The sequence below is a fragment of the Pteropus alecto genome, unplaced genomic scaffold (assembly GCF_000325575.1).
Source record: "Pteropus alecto unplaced genomic scaffold, ASM32557v1 scaffold39, whole genome shotgun sequence".
NCBI lineage: Eukaryota > Metazoa > Chordata > Mammalia > Chiroptera > Pteropodidae > Pteropus > Pteropus alecto.
This window is the reverse complement of record NW_006443568.1, coordinates 2474106-2493889: the sequence shown is the minus strand read 5'-3', so window position 1 is coordinate 2493889 and position 19784 is coordinate 2474106. Positions and strand designations below refer to the sequence as shown.

At 47.3% G+C, this 19784-nt stretch overlaps 1 protein-coding gene across 2 annotated transcripts; it reads right to left on the bottom strand.

Moving 5' to 3' along the window:
* Positions 1-5610: 5610 nt before the first annotated feature.
* TRAPPC3 (trafficking protein particle complex 3) lies at positions 5611-14768 on the bottom strand. Of its 2 annotated transcripts, XM_025041454.1 has the most exons (6): positions 14607-14734; positions 9484-9592; positions 8324-8421; positions 7985-8084; positions 6816-6998; positions 5611-6374 (listed from the first exon to the last, which is right to left on the bottom strand). In XM_025041454.1, coding segments are annotated over exons 3-6 (405 nt in total). In that variant the 5' UTR covers positions 8326-8421; positions 9484-9592; positions 14607-14734; the 3' UTR covers positions 5611-6254. The 2 variants fall into 2 exon arrangements, with proteins under 2 accessions (XP_024897222.1, XP_006924303.1); XM_006924241.2 differs by lacking the exon at positions 9484-9592 and having other exon boundaries at positions 14607-14768.
* Between the last annotated feature and the right edge of the window lie 5016 nt (positions 14769-19784).

Here is a 19784-nt window from a genome sequence, read left to right as displayed (position 1 = left end):
ACATAGCTAGGAAGCGGGTGAGCTGGGAATCAACTCCAGGCAGCCTGGCTCCATAATCTTCCCCTTTCCCACCACTCTTAGGAGAGATAGTGAATAGAAAGGGCTTGACACAAGCCTGGCACATAGCAACGACTCAATAAATGTTAGTAATTTTTGTAACTGTTATCACAATTCTCCCATTTCTTCTCAAGGAAACTCTCTAGGCTCCAGCCACCCCAGATTGGAGCCTGAGGAGGGCCTGGATGGAACCTTCCTCTTGCCACCCCTTCCAACTCTCTGGCAAGCTGAGGGGAGGGAGGAAGGGAGAGGTGTTTGCACAGATGTGTGGCCCAGGGTACACAAATAGTCTGGGGAGGGGGTGTGTGGTGCTGGTAAATTCCTGCTCCACCGGAACCTTGGTGGTTCTGCACCCTCCATCCCCACCCCTGACTTCCCACATCTGCTAGAGCACGGGACCCCTGGTTCTACAATTCCCGGGAAGTCCTTCCCTCTGTCTAGCCCTCCTTCTTTCTTCTCAGTTGCCAGAAGCCTTGCCTACAGGACTAGGAAATGAAGATCCCTCCTGTAGCCACCACCATTCTCTTCGCTCCCACCCCAGGGGATCTCTCAGCAGGATCCTCAAAAATCCCAGAAATGCAGTGGAAATTAAAGTTACCTTAAATATTCTAATCTTATAACAATTTTACTTCAATTAACATATAAATGTGACCACATGTGCTCAGACCACCCAGTGGCCTGGTTGGAGGTTTGGTGGCGGGGTGGGAGTGGCGATAGGACACTCCTTGGGGGAGAGGTCTGTAGGTCATTAGGTCCCTCCCTCTGCTTTCTCCTGGCCTGCCCACACAGAGTAAACCTTCCCCTTCCCCACTTTCCCTCGGGCGGCCCAGGAAGAGTGGCAGGCCGTGGGTGGATTCTCCTTATACTCCCTCCTCCATAGCTGGGCTGGGGGCTAGTGATGCTCTACGGGGAGTGGGAGGCCAGGGCTGGCTTCATGGGTGTCAGCTTGTGTAGTCACATAGAGCCCCCTACTCAGAAGGGCTTGGTTTAATGCTCTGCTGGGTCATCTTGAAATTCCTAATACTTTTTTTTTCATAATTTTTGAACAAGGGTCTCTGCGTTTTCATTTTGCACCGAGCCCTGTAATTTATGTAACTGGTCCTGATGGAGGCCCACACTGCCCACATGTCCCTCTCTCTGCGGCCCCTCCTCATTCCATTCTCATACTCAGTTCATACTCAGTCAATAAAAATGTATTAAGCACCTACTTGGTGCTGAAAAGTAGTGCTAGATGCTTGGGGATATAGCAATGAACAACAAAGACATGGTTTCACAAAATTACCATCTGCACACACTCAGACACTCACATATCCATACACGTAGTTATACAAGACAGTTCCCCTAATAACAATCATGTTCATAGTAGCTGCCAATCAGGGAATACTCAGCCTGCCAGGAAATTTACATACTTCATCTTGTTTCATCCTTAAAATAATCATCAAGATAGGCATTATTATAATCACCATTTTCCAGATGACAAACCTAAGGCTCAGAGTTCAAACTCCTTGTCCAGTGTCATATAACCAATAAGTAGCAGAGCCAGGACTTGCCCTTGTCTCTCGTTTTCAACCTCTCCTCTCCTCCCCCCACCACACACACATTGTATTCAGCTGCTTCCCTATGGACTGAAGCTTCCAGCATCTCCATGTCCCCTGCCCCTAGCACAAGGCTACATTTTTATTAAATGAAAGAATTCACATACAGACACACTTCCCAAGGAACACAAGGAAAGAGACACACACTGAACCACAAACATATATATACATAACACATGTTGTACTGGACAAAAGCTTGATGTCCAGCACGCTGCCCACATGTCCCTCTCTCTGCGGCGCCTCCTCATTCCATTCTCATACTCAGTTCATACTCAGTCAATAAAAATGTATTAAGCACCTACTTGGTGCTGAAAAGTAGTGCTAGATGCTTGGGGATATAGCAATGAACAACAAAGACATGGTTTCACAAAATTACCATCTGCACACACTCAGACACTCACATATCCATACACGTAGTTATACAAGACAGTTCCCCTAATAACAATCATGTTCATAGTAGCTGCCAATCAGGGAATACTCAGCCTGCCAGGAAATTTACATACTTCATCTTGTTTCATCCTTAAAATAATCATCAAGATAGGCATTATTATAATCACCATTTTCCAGATGACAAACCTAAGGCTCAGAGTTCAAACTCCTTGTCCAGTGTCATATAACCAATAAGTAGCAGAGCCAGGACTTGCCCTTGTCTCTCGTTTTCAACCTCTCCTCTCCTCCCCCCACCACACACACATTGTATTCAGCTGCTTCCCTATGGACTGAAGCTTCCAGCATCTCCATGTCCCCTGCCCCTAGCACAAGGCTACATTTTTATTAAATGAAAGAATTCACATACAGACACACTTCCCAAGGAACACAAGGAAAGAGACACACACTGAACCACAAACATATATATATATACATAACACATGTTGTACTGGACAAAAGCTTGATGTCCAGTACTGGACTATTTGAGTTCAAATCCTGAATCTACTATGTATTAGCTGTGTGTCTCAGTTTTCTTATCCGCGAAATAAGAATAGTAATAGGCTTGTTGTGAATACTAGATGAGAAATATATGTGAAATGCTTAGACTACCATTGGCACATAGTCACTGCAATAAATATTAGCTGTTGCTATGAATAACATTGGTCTGTACTCACACATGCCCTCATGCCAATCACACCATCTTCCCAGTCCTCCTCTAGCCTAGCTCAGTCCTAGTTGCCCTCCTTGGCTGACCGTCTAGGCCCCCAGAACCAGAAGAGAAGAGCAGCTGCTTCTGCCTGCATCCTCTAGGGCTACACCCGTGAGGGCCCGTGTATGTGGTGGTGGGGCAGGTGATGATCCTCACCAGCTCTGGATCCATCAGAGAAGGCTTCCTCAAGGAGGCCTCCGCCCAAGCCTGGTAAGTTAGCCAGGTGTAGGCAGGAAGGTGCTGTCCTGTGCCTTGGCTCCCTCCATTGTTCCTCAAAACACCCACCCCACATCCTCTGCTGCAGGGTTCTCTCTCCCCCCCTTCCTCACAGTAGAAACTTTCCTCTCCTCCTGCCAGAACGTAAATCGCCCCTAGGAATGCCTTGCATCCCACAGCTCCCCTGGCAGTGGCCAGCAGCCGTCCTGGGGTCAGGTCTGGCCCTACATCAAAGGCTGGGGATTGGTAACAGTGAGGCTCCTCGCCTTCTGCCATCCTCCCCCTCCTCCCACAGGCCCTCTGGCTTCCAGGGAACAGCACATGGTAGCACTTAAGCTCTGAGAGAACCGGGAGGATGCTTTTCCTGCATCACCACCCCCAGCCATCCACAATGAACTACTTGTTAGGAGACTATTTTAATTTTACTTAATGTAATTTCTGCTCCTGGGCCTCTGTTGCTACCTCCTTCACAGACCTCGCTGCTCAGTACACATTTAAGGCGGCCAATCCACCAGGGAAAGGCATAACCTGAATATGGAAATGTCACTGGCAGGAGTCTGGGGCAGGAATAGGACTTTCTTAACGCCAGGGGAACCAGGCTGGTGTGCTCTGGTCCCCACTCAGTAGGTAAGTGGGGTTAGTTGGGGTGGGCTCAGAGGTAGCTTATACAATGCGGGAGGCCAGCATGAGAGTTCCCGGGGGCCACTGACTTCTTAGCTCATGTGCTCTTGCCAGTGAGCTGGGTTCGATAGGCAGGCCCTCAGCCTGGCAGCCATGTGAGCTTTGCTTTCAGGTCTCATGGGCGTGACGGGAGGAAAGGGGCACTTCCTGGCTCTGACCAGCTCTGAGATTTGCTCCATCAGGTGCATCTTCTACCACATTGTGAAAACCAGGAGTCCAGTGGGCACTCTCTGAGATAGTACTGTGGTGATCCGGAGACCCCTGGTGGCCAAAGACTGTAGAACGAGGCCTTTCCTTAGAGCTCTGCCCAGCCACCACCAAGCCCACCAAGGCCACCAGTATGGACCCCTCCAGCTCCAGAACTCTTCTGTGACCCAGGCTCATTGAGAACCCTCCTCGTTAGCCAGTCTTTCCCATATAGCCAGGCGCACCTGCCTCATCTTGCTGGGAGGGCATGCCAACATATCAAAAAGAATGGGGAATAGCCTAGCCTAGGGTTGGGGGAGGGTCCCAGCCTCACATTCATAGTAAGGCAGAGGGATACGTAATCTACAATAATTAATCATGGGGTGGTAGGACCAGAAGTTAGCTTGCTGGAACTTGTATGCTAGGCTCATTTGGGAAAGATGATGAAGTGATGTTTCGCATAGCACCAGCCCCTTTCTTTCTCTCAGCCCCTGGGTGCACGTGACATAGTAGTGGGGCTGTAACTGGGAAAAGTCACTAAGGGGGCTTTGTTTCCACAGTTTGACTACCCTGTAATGTTGCCCAAGATTAGCTCTGGAAAAGGAAATATCCAAAACCTCACACCACACAAATGGCTGCTGGAAAGTTGGTTGTGGTGCTGGGAGGAGAGGAAGGGCGAGGGGCCCCTGGAGAAGGGAAAGTGTGGAGCTCACTTTTCTTGGCAGGGACTGGACACCACACAACTCTTTCCACATCTGGGCCCCAGCATTCATTCACTTAATCTTGCTTTCATTCAAACTCTACTGCAATTGGATCCAGCCTTATAGTGGGTGCTAAGGGTACAGATGACTAAAAATGGGATACCTGCCCTGGGGCCCCAAATTGTACCTGGAGGGGGAGGTAGAAGCTCAGAAAAGGATGGGACCCCAGAGGGAGCATGAGCCTCCCTATACTTGGAGACATAAAAGTGACCTTTTCTCCTCTTTTCTCCTCTTCCGGCTAGGTGGTTTAAGTCAGCTGGAAGAGGCAAGTCCTGTGCAAACTGCCTCTTACTGGTGTCCCAGAACTTGGTCCTAACCTATACAACCAAGACACACTTCGAGCACAATGTATCTATAATCGCTCATCTCAGAACTGTCTACTAACCTTGAGGAAAGCCTAGAGGCCCTATTTCACCCCCTCCCAACAACCCGAGTAGCTAGATCTCGAGGCCCTAGGCTGTCCCCAAGAATGGTGCTGCCAAGTAAGGCCTGACCATCTGATGCCCCTCTTCTCCACAATGCTAATCAGGCTTTGAACCCTAGCTTCTCCATTTATTAGCTGTATGGCCTTGGGCAACCTGGAGCCTCCCCTCTAAAGATGGAATTGTGAATGAGATAATATATGTAAAGTGCTCGTGTCTGACACGCAGTAAGCACTCAATAAATGGTACCCAACACCAAGGTTTACATGGCTTTCTGAGCCAAATCCCTTGACTAGGTGGCCAAAAGCCCAGGATAGTTCATTTCAGGCATGTCTGGGATAATAGTCTACTTCCACATTTTACTACAGACAGTAGACCTAAAAATGACTCTGAAGGGGCCTCATTTGCTCCCAGGTTTCCCAGGCTCTCAGGTCTGTAGGGAGAAACCATTCCTAGACCAGGTAAAATCGAGGCAGGTCCAGGAACTTAGCTGGTCTCCTCACCCCACTGCAACAAAATTCCCAGGGATTAGCAGAAAGAAAACAGGACAGGACTGGAATTTCACTCAAGAATGTGTCTTTATTGAAGAATTTGTAAGAAAAAAAGGATGAACCGTCTGTAAAAAGAGGAGATGTTGCCTCCAAACAGCAGGGAGTAACAAGAAACCGGGGTAGCCTCCCAGGAGTCGGTGTTCCCAGCACGACTGGCTCCCCTTTCCTGGCAAGCACTAGAGTGTGTCGCACTGCAGCTAACAACTCTTACCCACCCCTTGCCGCCCCTTCTCCCCATTCCACAACCTGGGTCCCCTACAGCCATTTCCCAATGGCTTTCTGAAGGTCCAGGGATAGATGTTCTAGGCTTGCCTCTTAATGGAGTCAAAGTGAGTTTTGCTTTGGAAAATTCAAACAGGAATGTAAAATGGTTGAGCTCTTTCTAGTCCAACCAAGGATGACTACATCCAGCCCCTCTGAAGGGAGAGGAAGCAAAGAATTTCCCTCCTGAATGTGCACACTTGTGGAGTAAATGGACTATGTCGCAGTCTGCTCTTTCCTAGCTAGCATGGAGAATGGAAACAAGGTTAGAAGAATATATAACATCCGTGTTAAAGAGTCACTGAGTTCTACAGGGCAGAGAGAGCGCTGAGGCTTTCTGGTTCCAACAAGTGCTCCTGCTGGCTACCCTGAAGTCCTGGGGACGGTCACTCCTCTCCAGCTGGGAGATTGTCTTCAATCCGCCTGATGAACCTCATCCGGATTTCTGTCACACCGTCTCCTTTCAGGGTGTCTTGGACAAACTTGGCCTCCACAGCCATCTGGACCTGGGAGATAGTGGGAAAAAGAGATGGCTGCCTAGCCACAGCCTCTAGCTCATCCACAGCAGCCAAAAATAGGGGGCTGGTTTTCTGCAGGACAAGATTGTCAATGCTAATGTTCCCTTGCAGAAGGCAGTGGCCCTACCCCACAAAGAGAGACTTAGCAAAGAACACCCCCAAATAAATGAGACTGTTACCAAATAAGCCAATCTAGGACTGGATGTTCTGGGCTTTGGGTGCTAACAGCACCTTCTCCCAGCCTGGCAGGGAGGATCACCACCACATAGAGACATCCAGCTTGGAGCCTATGGTCAGCAGCATCACCATCTCAGGCAATGAAGCGCTGGGTAAGCCAAAGGCCTTTCTTTTCTCTCTCTTATTCATTAAAACATTTATCAAGCCCCTGCTATATTCCAGGTGTCCCAGAAGGTAAAGAGCTGCACTCACCATCTCCAAGGCTCCCCGTAACACCCCACACAAGAGATTGGAATAAATAAGAGATGAGTGGTTATCAGGAAGTTCCACAAAGTCCACCAAGGGGTTATTTTCCAAAATGAGGGAGAATTCATCACCAGCTGGGCTCCAATTGGTGATGCTTGGAGTGATGCCCAAGTACATCTTGAATGCCACCTGTCAGAGGACACACAACAGCACAATGGGAAGAGTAGTAGGGGCTGTATGACAGGGAAGGTATTCAGAACAAAGAAAAAAAGGCGCTTGTGCACAGCTCCACATCCCTCTCTTTCGAGGCATCGTAAACTAGGCAACAACGTGCTATCCACCTGCACGTCTTAGCAGAAGGGAGCACTTATCTTCTGAGTGGGGTGCCTGCCCTGAACCAGCATCTGAGTGAGGAGAGGGCCAAACCACTTCCCTGTCCTCTGTGCCATCTGAACCCTTTTTGAAAGCGAATACAGGTCACTGGGGCAGAATTACTCTGAACACATCCTTCCCTCTACCTACCCTCCTAATTTCAAACCCTCACAAAACTCTCTCCACTGCCAACCCTCTCTAGGATTTGGGTATGGCCGACACGCTCCACAACAAAAAGAACCAACCTTTAGGTAACTGACACCACAAAGCTATAGGTGTTTCATCAATCCTGTGTTATATAACAATATTATTAACAACAAACATTTATTATACACATACTACGTTAAGTGCATTCATTTTACCTGAATACCTGTTCATTTTTTTTTTATTTACTCCTTACACCCTGTGAGATAGCTCTTATTTTCTTCATTTTAAAGATGAGGTAACCGGTAATTAAAGAGGTTAACAATAACTTACTTAAGAACTAGTAAGTATTGGAGTCAGAATTTGAAGCCAGGTTTGTCTGTATTAATAACCCCCATGCTACTCTGCTGCGTCTTCACAGTTAAGGAGATCTGGCTTTGATTTCAGTGGGGCTTTAATCTACAGGAATGACCCCAACCACTCTTCCTATTTTCATAATCTGTGTTATTCTCAAACCACCAGGAAGGCTTCTTTGGTCCAAATAGCTGCCTAACTAGTCTTTTGGAATGCTAAGGGCCTAAGGGAGACAGAGAGAGCGGTAAGCAGTGCCCCCCCCAGTGACAATCCTTTGACATGGCCAGCTGGCCCAGGATAATGACCTTGGCGATAACATCTGCAGTTTCCCGAAAGTCATGGCACCTTCCAACATTTGACCGTGCCAAGAAATCTTCAATCAGTCGGACTCCAATGTTATAGCCCCTGGGAAGCAAATGAGAGAAGACTATATTACGGGGTCTGAATATCTTATATCTAAACATAAAGCTGTTAATGGTAAAAGGAAAATGGAATAATTCCAAAACATCTCAATAAATGAGTTCAGTGGAAACTAAAATGTTGGTTACAAGAGAGATAACCCTATTCTGAGCTCTAAAGAACCATGTAGATTCAATGTGCTAGGGAGCTCCATTCTTATTGCTCCCACAGAGAAGCTCACTCACATTTTATCCAGCTGTTTATTCACATCTTCATCATTTTCATAGTCCTTGCATAGCTGGGTGACCAGAGCGCCATAGGTCAGGGTGAAGAGCTCAGAGCTCTAAAAGAGATGTAAAAAGCAGTCAGGACCAAGCTGCACAAGAGAAAGTTTGGTGAGAGTCTGAACTGGCCTTAATGCAACTTTTGGGATTCAAAGGAAGGTCACTTGTATCTGGTAAGAGAAAACATTATCCCCTATGGAGTGACCAAGGAATTTATCTCCCCAGTGTCAATGTGACAGGGCCGCAGCCAGACCCACTACAAAACAGGCTGTTAAAGGCACCTCATACACTGAGCAGTCACTCTTCCAAAACACAAAGGTGGGCTTCCGCCAACCCAGAACCCCATCACAGCTGCCAAGCCTAAGCTCAGAATCTGGTGTGAGAGCAGTTAATTTGTTCACTAGATTCTGTGAAAGACAGACCCAAAGCTGACATTTACAAATTACTCTCTGTGAGTTAGCAGGTGTGACCAATGGCTTCCCCACACCTTAAAACTCTGGAGTGTCCTGGTCTAGAGTTAAACTGCACTCCTAAAGCCCCACCCAGGAGCAGCAGAAGACCCAGGGGCCTGGTCCATGGGGAAGGAAAGAAGTCCTAAACGAAGTCCATTGCGTGGAATGATAACGCCTCTTTTAAGTCACCAGCATGGGAAAAAATAATGTTCCTCTTGACACATAGCTAGAGCTTTTCCAGGAAAGGTGATAACTCTGAAAGAAATATAATCTTTTGTGTATCTGGAACACAATACTGACCTGGCCTGGTTTCTATTATAACCACAGTTAAAATCACAGAAACTCTTTTTCTGATAAAGAATCCTGTCACCTTCCCACTAATAAACAAATGTGGAAGGTGAAAGGAATGGCAAAAACCAAGACTACAGAATGAAAACAGCAAGTCAGGGGGACGGCATTATCAGAGTTAAACAAAGTGAGAAACATGTTAACAGCACATTTGGACCAAAGGATTCACACAAATACAAGGCCGAACTGCCACTCAACCACTCTTTTCTGAATGGAGGCTTGTCAAATTTGGAGCAGAACATCTTTTTGTCTTTATGTCTTCTGGGGAAGAAAATCCAAGTAATGTTAAGGCCCAGACTCTCAGGACCCAATGCTTCTCACCTCATCCCCATGGCCTGCAGGTGAGGTCACTGTAAGAATACTGTGAATGCTTTTTGTTTACATTCTGCAATCTATTTTTAGTCATCTCATTTTCCACCTCACAATAACTCTGTAAAGCAGAAAAGGCAGGAATTAATTTCATTTTAGAGATGAGGAAACTGAGACTCAGAATGGTTAAGTAATTTGCCCCAAAACAAATAGCTAATAATTGACAAAAGTAATTTTGGGAGATAAAACCCAAGAGTTTATAAGCCAGTGTTCATTCTATTCACTGTTCCCCACAACTACAATATTAATAACCCCCCCTAAAACAAAACAAAAAACTTAGCTGTACTACAAAGTCAAAGAGAATCCGTTTCTGAATCAGGAAGCTCTTTGAACTCAACTAAAACAGTCAGATCAGGGTCTCCAAGAGACCTTTTGCCAAATATGGCAATTGAGAGGCAGCTATTGAGGAGGAGAATAATTGTTTCAGTAAAGTTAATGGTTTGGCACTAAAATGACTAGGGCATGAATGGATGGAAACAATCCAGCAGTAACCAGTCCACAGAATGGGCATCACTGCATTAAGTCAGGAGAGCTTTCCTTCCATTATTAATGAGCCCTTGGATGGAACTCCAAGAGCCTCAGCCCATCACAATGCCAAGTAACATACATATCACGCCTTAATCAAGGTCCTTATACATGTAACCGTTCCCAATTTACTGATAATAAAAATCAAGATCCTAGACAGAGCTGTCCGTGGTCACAAAATCAATATGCCTGGGATCTGGGAATGAGACCTCCTACTCAGGCTTTCCACACCCTCCAATTTGCAAGTCTGTCTCCATCTTCAATTATTAACCAAATCTATTTGGAAGAGGGTGTGACATAAATACATAACTTAAAGATCTTCATACTTTAAAAACAGAACTGGGGCTGTGTATAGAAAAAAAAATTATTTATTCAATGTTTACTATGTACCAGGGGCTATCTAATAGGAGACAGATAATAAACAAAATAAATAAAATACATAGTTTGCCAGATGATGATAAGTGCTGTGGAGAAAAATAAGCACAAACGGAGATGAGGGGTTATTATGCTTGTGTATGTGTCTCTCAATTTTAAATAGGGTAGTCAAAGAAGGCCTTATTAAGGTGATATTTGTGCAAGAACTGAAGGGAGTAACAGTAAGCCATGAAGATAACATCTGAGTGAAAAAATTCTAGGCAGCAGGTGTAAATCCCTGAGGTGGGAGTATGTCTGCCATGTTTGAGGAACAACTAGGAAACCTGTCCTTGAAGAGGAATGAACAAAAGAGAGAACAGAAGAGGAAGTCAGAGAAATAAACAGGAGGTTGCAGAGTCTGAAGACCTGGGTTTTCAGTCCTGTGACCCTTAAAATAAAAGGTTCCATGGAACTTTAGAGGTCGCTAATGCAATTTCCTCAATGAACATAAGCACCACATTCTCCCTCCCAAAAGAAACATGAATCTCTTCAGCAACACTTCCACTTTCAGATTACTTTAATTATGTTCAATAGTAATGGTCATTAACATTTACAAAACGTTCAGAATGCCTTCAATTTCTCATTGATCCTCATAACCACCACAAGGGGTTACCAGAACATTACCTATCCCCATTTTACAAGTGACAAGTTAAATAACTGAGATGCAGTCTTATAGTTGAGCACTGTCCTGTAACAACTTATGTGGTTCTAATCCATTGCTTAATCTTCTTGAACATCAGTTTTCCCATCTGCACTATCTTGACATTATCTGCCCTTCAGGGTTACAGTGAGATTCCAATAAGAATGTTTGTAGAGCGCCTGAGGCTCAGTATGAACTCAAAAAGTAGATATCATTTTTATTCTTAAACTGGTTCTCTGTGGTGTGGTGCCAGAGAGATTCAAAGGGGGAGATTTTGAATCAATATGGAGAACTTTGTAACAATTAATAAGGCATATAGAAAGAATATTGGGTTTGTAGTTAGAACACCTGATTCTGAGTCTGAACTTGCCACTTACTAGCTGTGAAACTTAGGTCAGTCCCTTCATTTTGCTAAACCTCAATCTCCTCACACAAAAACAGTAACAGTAGAACCTGTCATGCCGATCACAGGGTTATTGGGAGGATCTAATGAGATAACAGAATTAAAGATGCTTTCCAGACTAAGAGACCATATGAATGATTTCACACTGGCATAGTCGATATGATCTCTAAGTACTTATCCAAGTACTTTAGGCAAAACCTGAGCAAAGTGAGTTAAAGCCAAACCCTATGCTCATATGAGCTATTACACTTGATGGTTTTCAGGCAGCTTTCAGTTAGCACCTTGAACGAAACATGGTTTGGAATCTCCTTAAGGGGATTGATCTTTGGCGCTAATGCTCCAAGAGTCACACTTATTATTTTGTCAACAGAGGTAATCCAGTGTGATTGTCCTCAGCAACTGGGGAAGGAAGGTCAGTAATGGAGATTCTGGCGTCATGGAGATTCTGGGTACTGCTATTTAGTAACTCACCTGTGCTCTGGAGAATAGAGCAGTTGGGATTGGGTTTCTAGTAACATAACACAAAAAGACAAGCCCGACTGTCCATTGTATTCAAGAACCGAATGCTATACAGACACACGAAGGCTAATATTGTTACTAACAAGGATACTTGCTGACATTTACTGAGTGTTAACTGTATTTTTAGGTATACTGTCACACTGCTACCTTTACATGCATTACCTCAATTAATCCTCAGAATAACCCTATGATATAGATATGATTGTTACCTTTTTAAATTTATTTTTTAAAGCTGGTGAAATTGATGCTTAAGACAATGAAAAAAGCCTATACAAGGTCACATAGCAAGTAAGCAGTACAGTCAGGACTCAATCCCAGATAGTACTATACCTCTGTGTTGTGTACTTTTCTGATTCTCATAGGGTATGTGCTTAGGGACTAAAACTTCATCTCTGCACTTCCCACAACACCTAGCATAGGGCTTTACCCATAGTTGGGACCCAAGAAGTTTGCTAGATAACTGGGCTATTTCTGTTTGCACAGACTAAGGCAGAAGTCTAGTGACTGAGGCATATTAACTCTTTAAATCTTGGAAGGTTTAAGTGGAACACAATTAGAAGATTATTGATTGCAGAATATTGGGCTGATTGGGAAAAGGGGTGCTAGAAGTGGGAATTCCCAGGAGGAGAGGAGCATATGAAATAGCTCATATGAGCATAGGTTGCTACAGAGAGGATCACGATACAAGCCCCAATCAGGTATCTGCAGGAACTAAATGAGAGGATGCACCAAACCTTCGTGTCATTCGTTCAATATAGATTACCTAGTGCCAGGCATCATTCTAGATGCTGAGAATGGAGTTTACATTCTCATGGGGAAAGACGGAAAATAAACAAGTAAATATATGACTTATAATGAAATATTTAATAGGAAATAGTGCTATGAAGAAACAGAGTAGAGTAAGAGGATCAAAAACTAATCATGTGGTCAGGGAAGGCCCCTCTGAGGAGGTAACATTTGAGTAACTGTGCATGAAGTGATGAGTAGCTAGGTGACTATCTGGAGGAAGGGAATTCCAAGCAGTGACAACAGCAGTTGCAAAGCTTTAAGGCAGGATTGTACTGTTGCCCCTCCATAATTCCCTCAAATGTCGTTTCCTACTAAAATGGTATTAAAGATTTCAATATCGATTTCAGGTAAAAAACTGTACAATAACAAGATATGAAAACTAAGCAGGAATACCTCCCATATCTGCTCATATATTAAGAAAAGGAAGAAGAAACATTTACTATGACCCATGCACTCTACACTGTAATCTCATTTAATCCTGAACAGGGAGTATTGTCCCCATGTTACAGATAAGGAAATTAAGGATCAATTGAGAAAGACTTCTAACCAATGTCCATGCTTTTTCCCCTACATGACAGTTTCCTAGCAAAATATACTTATTTTTTTCTTCTTAAACTCTTGGTATTTCCTCCAAAACAGGAATTCTTAACCTGTGAACCCTGAAGTATCTTCAGGGGGCCCACAAACCTGCCCCCCCCAATGTAAGTAAATGTCCGTGTATATGTTTTTCTATTTAATATTTCTGGAAAGAAGATCCATAGGTATCATCAGCTTCTCAAAAGGAGCCTGAGAGAAAAAGTACTACTCAAGAGTAATAGGGCCTCCTGTAGCACATTTTTGGTGGCTGTTCCTGGCAGAAGATGCAAAGGTGTGAGGGAAGTTTAATCATTCCTTCTAGAGCCTTATCAACAAAAAGCCCCAGATCTGCCCAACATGAAAACTACTCAGTTTTCAAAACTACTCAGAAAATACAGACAGACAGTGTAGGCAATTCAAGAGGAAGTAAGAATAGGGCAAAGAGAAAGGAACACCTGCCAAGAAGTCTCTCTAGTTTGGAGAAAAATGTCATCTACTTTATTTTCCAGGCCCACACTCATCTGCAGGCAAACTTTATGAAACTATATGGTGTCCCACTGTTGCAGGAGAGAAGGGAGCATCCCCCGACCAACGCGGCACTACTTACTTCCTAAACTAGACCCTCTTTCTCCACCAAACAGAAAGTTCTCTTCTGGCACAACCATTATCTGAGCATCTTACAACGCCAAGGCAAGTGTGGCCTAGTAGTATGAAGCATTAGCTCTGGAGTTAGACATGGGTTCAAATCCTAATTCTTCCTAGCTGTAAATTTGGGCAAGTTATGTAACCTCCCTAAACTGTAAGATGGAGATAATATTATCCATTTGATAGGATTACTTTGTGGATTAAGTGAGATAATGTACTGAAAGTGGTTGGCCCAGTGCCTAACACAGGAAGAAAGCAATAGGTAGTAGTTACTGTTATTACCGTCGTCGTTGGTGGCCTCGCACACAGCTGCACTCAGGCCGCGGGGGAGGGGTCTCTGAGGTACTCCAGCGGCCCTCCAACCCGCCTCAGGCCTGGGACGCGCCCCCGAGTGACTCCCCCTTCTCCTCCCGGCCAGGGAGCCTCCTTCTCCTTCATCCTGTAGAACCACCCCCTTCCCAGGGCTCATAAGAAGGCTCTTACCCAATTGCGCCCCGCGCAAAGCCCCTTCCCCAGAACGCCTCCATTCCGCCCCGCCCGCTAAGGCCACGCGGCCTAAATTACCATTTTCTTGCTCTCGGTGCCACGGTTCGCCTGCCTCGACATGGTGCCGGCTGCCCACCCCGCCTCGCCACAGGCCCGCTCGGCAACCCCTTCTTGACACCCAGCCGCTGCCCCTCAGCCTTCGGAACAGACCGGCACAGACTCACCGCGCCTGCGCGACCTGCCGCGGGGCACCACGGGACTCGTGGTCCGGCCAACAAGGGTAACTCCCGCCCAACAGACGTCGGACTACAATACCCAAAACTCCCACTGGCAGCACCGCCCCTTAGCGCAGCCAGACTACAACTCCCGAGAGTCCGCGCGCGGCTGACTCATTGAGCCTGCCTGCCCCTAAACTGCACTCTGGCCGCTGGGTGGCGTCCGCATCTTGCGGTAATCCTGTATCATCCAAACACTTCCCCCTCCTCCCTACCCATCCAGTCCCCACTCAGAATGCTCTGCAAATTCCTCTCTCGCCAGGGTTGGAAAGTCCCTCTTTTGAACTAGCTTCTTATGCTTTTGCTGCAATTCAGAAGCTCTCAGGATGACCCAAAAAACTAGCAATGGCTCATACATAGATCTTCATTACAAAAATATTTAATGACGACCTACTATGTGCCAAACATTTTGTTAGTGGCTTTCTTTTCAAACTGCCGTCTGTCCCCAAACGCAGCCAACACCTGCATCTTCGTGATGGAATAGCCAGTGTATTAGATAAAGTTCAGGTCACTTTCTCCCCACTCTCTCCCCTAGAATGAATAATACACTGCCTGGCTTCCATAAAAGAAAGATCACCAGCATTGGCGGCAGCCAGTCCTGGGTTTGAATCTCAGCTTTACCATTTTAGGCAAGTTGCTGGATTTCTCTCTGTTATTGTGAAGACTGGTGAGCTCTGTATGCAGAGCACTTGAGCACAAAGTAAATGTGTATTCCCTTTCTTCCAGCCACTCTAAAAACACAGTCCAATAAACAGGCCCCAGAAATACCAGGGTAATGTGCTGGCACACCCTCACCCATCACCAAGGGGAAGTCCTACAGTCCTTGACCAGAAATCTTGGGTGTAAGTGCCAGCCAGCCCTTTCTAGCTGGTCAATTCTGAGGGACAAGGTTGGGAGTCACTGAGCACCTTCTCTTAGGGACTGGTAGCCTGACTCTGCAGCAGCTGCATTCTAGCCCCTAGCCTTCACCATGACAACAAGCCTGCCCAGACACGAGCCAGCCATGCTGAGGAAGACTGGGGGGCCCAGGCGGCTCGGCTCAAAGCTAGTGCGCAAGATTCCCCAGGTCTCTCCCTCCGGGTGCAAGACAAATCATTATTATACCCTCCTCCCTGTGGCACAGACATTCTGGGGCCTCCCTAAAGGCAGTGCCCCTTGACTTTCCGTCCTGTGTCAGTGCGCTGGGGGAGGGGAACAAGGGCTGAGAGTTCTGGGAAGGAACATGGTCGGGGGGGCGGGGACGGGAAGAGTGGAGGCGGAGCAGGGGTCAGCTAGCACCCAGAGACCAGCACAGCCAGAGAAGAGCCTCCTACATTTTCAGGAGAGAGGACAGCTGAGGTGAAATCTGCAGTTGGCTGGCCTGTCGGTCTGGGCTCCTCCCTGCTGGCTGCTTTGGCTGCCCACAGAAACCTGAGTCACAGTCACGGCCTGCCGCCGGACCCCACCCAGCCTGCTGTCAAGCAGGGAGAGTCTGGAGAGAATGGAGGCGGAGCCTCTCCTGTCTTCCAACCTCTGAAATTCTTCCTCTCTATGATTCCTCTTCTTGGCTCTTTTTCTGTGGGACTCCTCCTCACAGCGTCCTCAGTCCTGAATTAAGGGTGCGGTGGGGTCCATTTCTGGCTGACCTATAGCGTTCACTCCTGGATCAGATGGGAATTTAAAAGATCCTTAGACAGCTGCTCCAAAGGCTCTCAGTATAGCTCCCATCAATCCAAAACCCCAATTCCTTTCTACTACCCCTCTGGGCCAGGACATTTAAGAACACTAGGTAACCCTCCCCACCCGCGTCTCCTTCTCCTTAGAAAAGAATGCAGCAAGGGCAGCTTCCCATCCCTAGCAGGGATTTTAGACAAGGAGTTCTATCCAGGAACTCAAAGGGTTGAACCTATTTCGTCCTGGATCTGAATTCCTCCCCCTCCAATCCCTCTGTATTCCTCCACTCCCCAAGGGCTGGAAGGAATGAGACTCTATTGCAGCTGGTGTCACCAATGCCCTTGAGGACATTCCCCACTCCTAGCCCTAGATAGTGGGCCCTGGAGGCTAGAGCACCCCAAGAAAGCAGTTCGGCTTAGAAACCCCTTCATGCTGCAATGCCATGGGGCTGGAGTAGGAGTGAGAATCTAGTGTCTGTTCTTCTTTGCCTTCCCCCCCCAGCCCCTCCTACTTTCCTACTTTGCTGGTGTGGAGGCAGCCTCAGGGCTTTGGTGTTGATTCATATCTCTGAGTCAAATCTCCCAATGATTTCCTTCCACCTTCCATCAAATTCATCCTGGACTCTGCCTCACAACCTAGGAGATTGTAAACGCTCTTACTTCTGCTCTCCCCCTAAAAGGATCAGGAAGGGGACATACTTCTGATCCTCATTCAGTGACCTGCCCCCCTCAGCCCAGCCTGTGGTGAGACTAACGGCTCATTCATGCCTGTTTCCGTTAGCGGGGGAGGGGACTGCCCTGGGCGGTAGGGGAGGCCCTGAAGAGGCAACAGAGTCCCCTACCTCTCACCTAAGAGGTCAGGGCATCCTGTTGTAGCTTCGGCCCTAGATATTGCAAGTGCCACACCTTCTCCTTCTGTGGGATATATATTTGGGGAAGATGAGCATGTGGGGTCTCCAGGCACTATCATTCAGCCCCAAACTCAGAGACACCCACTTTAAACCCTCTCCGTGGCTGAAGCCTAGGATCCCAATCGGTTAGAGGGAGAATGGAGAGATGCCTACTCCATTTGTCTCCTCTGACAGCGGCAATCACAGGACATTGGTGCTCTCCAGGCTTCATCCTCCCAGAACTCCCTGTGGACCCATCAGCATGCAGGAAAAGTCTTTTGAGGCTGGAGGGGACAACTGTCAAGTTGCCTAACTTCCAGACGCCCTGCTGGTCCCCACCTTTAGCATCTCGTAAGGGAGTGCAGGTGCCTCTACCCTCAATCTAGGGAAGAGTTCCTCAACTTTGGCACCATTTATAATTTGCAGCCTGATGAATCTTGGTTCTAGGGGCAGTCCCGTGCATTGCAGGACATTAAACAGCATCCCTAGAGTCTAAGCACTGGATGCCAGTAACACCCCCAGTTGTGACAACCAAAAGTGCCTCTAAACATTGCCAAATGTCCCCTGGGAGGCAAAATTGCCTCTGGTTGTGAACTACTGACAGAGGCTAATACCAGATACTGTCTCTGAAGTGAGTTCCTCAAAGTCAGATCATTAGATGCAACAGAGATTTCCAGTTCTAAGGTGCTTCTACTCCCCTTCCGAAGAACGGGATCTACAGATCCTGTTGTCAATTGTCATTCAAATCAATCCCTGGCCTATCTCTTGATTTTTAGCTACCGTTTCCTACTCCACTATCCTTAAGCTCTAGCCAGTGAAGGTATCTCACTATTTCCACCAATTTGTCTCTTTGTCCCTCAAGATCAGGGGTGGGAGAAGAACCATCCCAGAGGGATCTCTCCCTGGTGGATTCTGTTCATGAATTCTCCTGAGTCTAGTCACTGCCTGGCTCGGAGTGCACCTGTTCAGCTCTGGAAGATACAGTCCCTGAGGCTTCTGACCTCACAAAGGACAGTCCTGGCCCCCATTATCCACATGGTCCCCTCACCCTCACCCTCCAGATGAGATGACTGACAACGAAGATGGATAGTCTGCTCCTCATCCTAATTTGCTTTTATCTTGGAAGCCCCATCATTATCATCATGACTATTTATTAAGCATTTCCTATATGCCAGGCTTTATGCTAAGTACTTCATCTGTGTTACCGTATTTAACCTTTCCAATGACCCCATGATTCCTCATGGGACCATTATTTTCCTGATTTTATAGGTGAGCAAACTGGGTTTCAGAAAAGTTAAGACACTGGCTTAAGGTTATCTTGCAGGCCTTCTAACATCCTCTTCTAATGATTTTGGCCTAGAGGGAGAACTATTCCCTCCCTAACCTCTCCTCAGAGGATTCAGGCCCCCAACCCACTCACTCCTCTCAGGACAAGCTGCTTTCAGGTTGCCTGAGACCCAGACCTCTTTGTTTCCCCCCTCCCCCTTGAAATGGCAGCTCTTGGAGCTGCTCAAGGAAAGAGACCCTTTTGGGAAGTGGGGGCAGGAGGACAGTATCTCACTGGGCCTAATCTCTGGACAATGGCGAACTGACCTTCTTGAGGTCAAGAAAAATGGCAGGGTGGGGGGTGGGCAGGCCCAGGTGTGCCTCCTCCTTTCTCCTGTCAATCCATGCAGCATCACCATCGATCCACCTTCCCGGCAAGCTCCCCCACTCCGCCCAGGCTGTGCCAGACTTGGCTGGAGGCCCCACCGCAGCCGGCACTAACAGAGAATTGGGGGATCCACTCCAGAGGGCTGGGAAGCAGGGCTACTTTGGGGAGGGGAGTCAGAGGGGGCTCACTCTCTTCTTCAACAGGCCACAGGGAAGAAAACCCTTCAGAGAAGATTGAAGGGGTCGTCTGATGGGGAGGTTCAGGGCCAGGACCACCCAGTTTGGAGACATGAGGGACCCAGCAGATTAGAGACCTGAGTACAGCAGTAGTGCAGGCCTGTAATTACCCCAGAGGAGCAAGGAAGACACCAACCATAAGATGCAGGAGGAAGGGCGGCAGCAAGCCTTCCGGGCCTCTTCCCATTCCAACCAAGGCCAAGGGATAGAAAGCCTAACCCTTTTAGGGGTCTCCTTGTGACCCTCCTTCGGGTCTCCCGACGTCCTCCGGGCGGATTTTGTTTGAGGTGGGTTTGAGAGAAAATTTAGAATTGAAGCTGCCGCCGAGGCCCCAGAGCCACAGCTCCCAGGCTCCAGGGTGGGATTGGAGGGTCCCCAGCCCCGCTCCCCTCACTCCCCCCAAGTCCAGCGGGTGAGTCACCAGAGCGCTCCCTACATAGTCCTCTCGCGCGGCGGCGTGTACCAACACGCGGCCGCAAGGGGAGGCAGCTCGACGGGGAGGAGGCGCCTCCCGGAGCCGTAGAGGCCCCTCGGCCGCGGCCGCAGGAG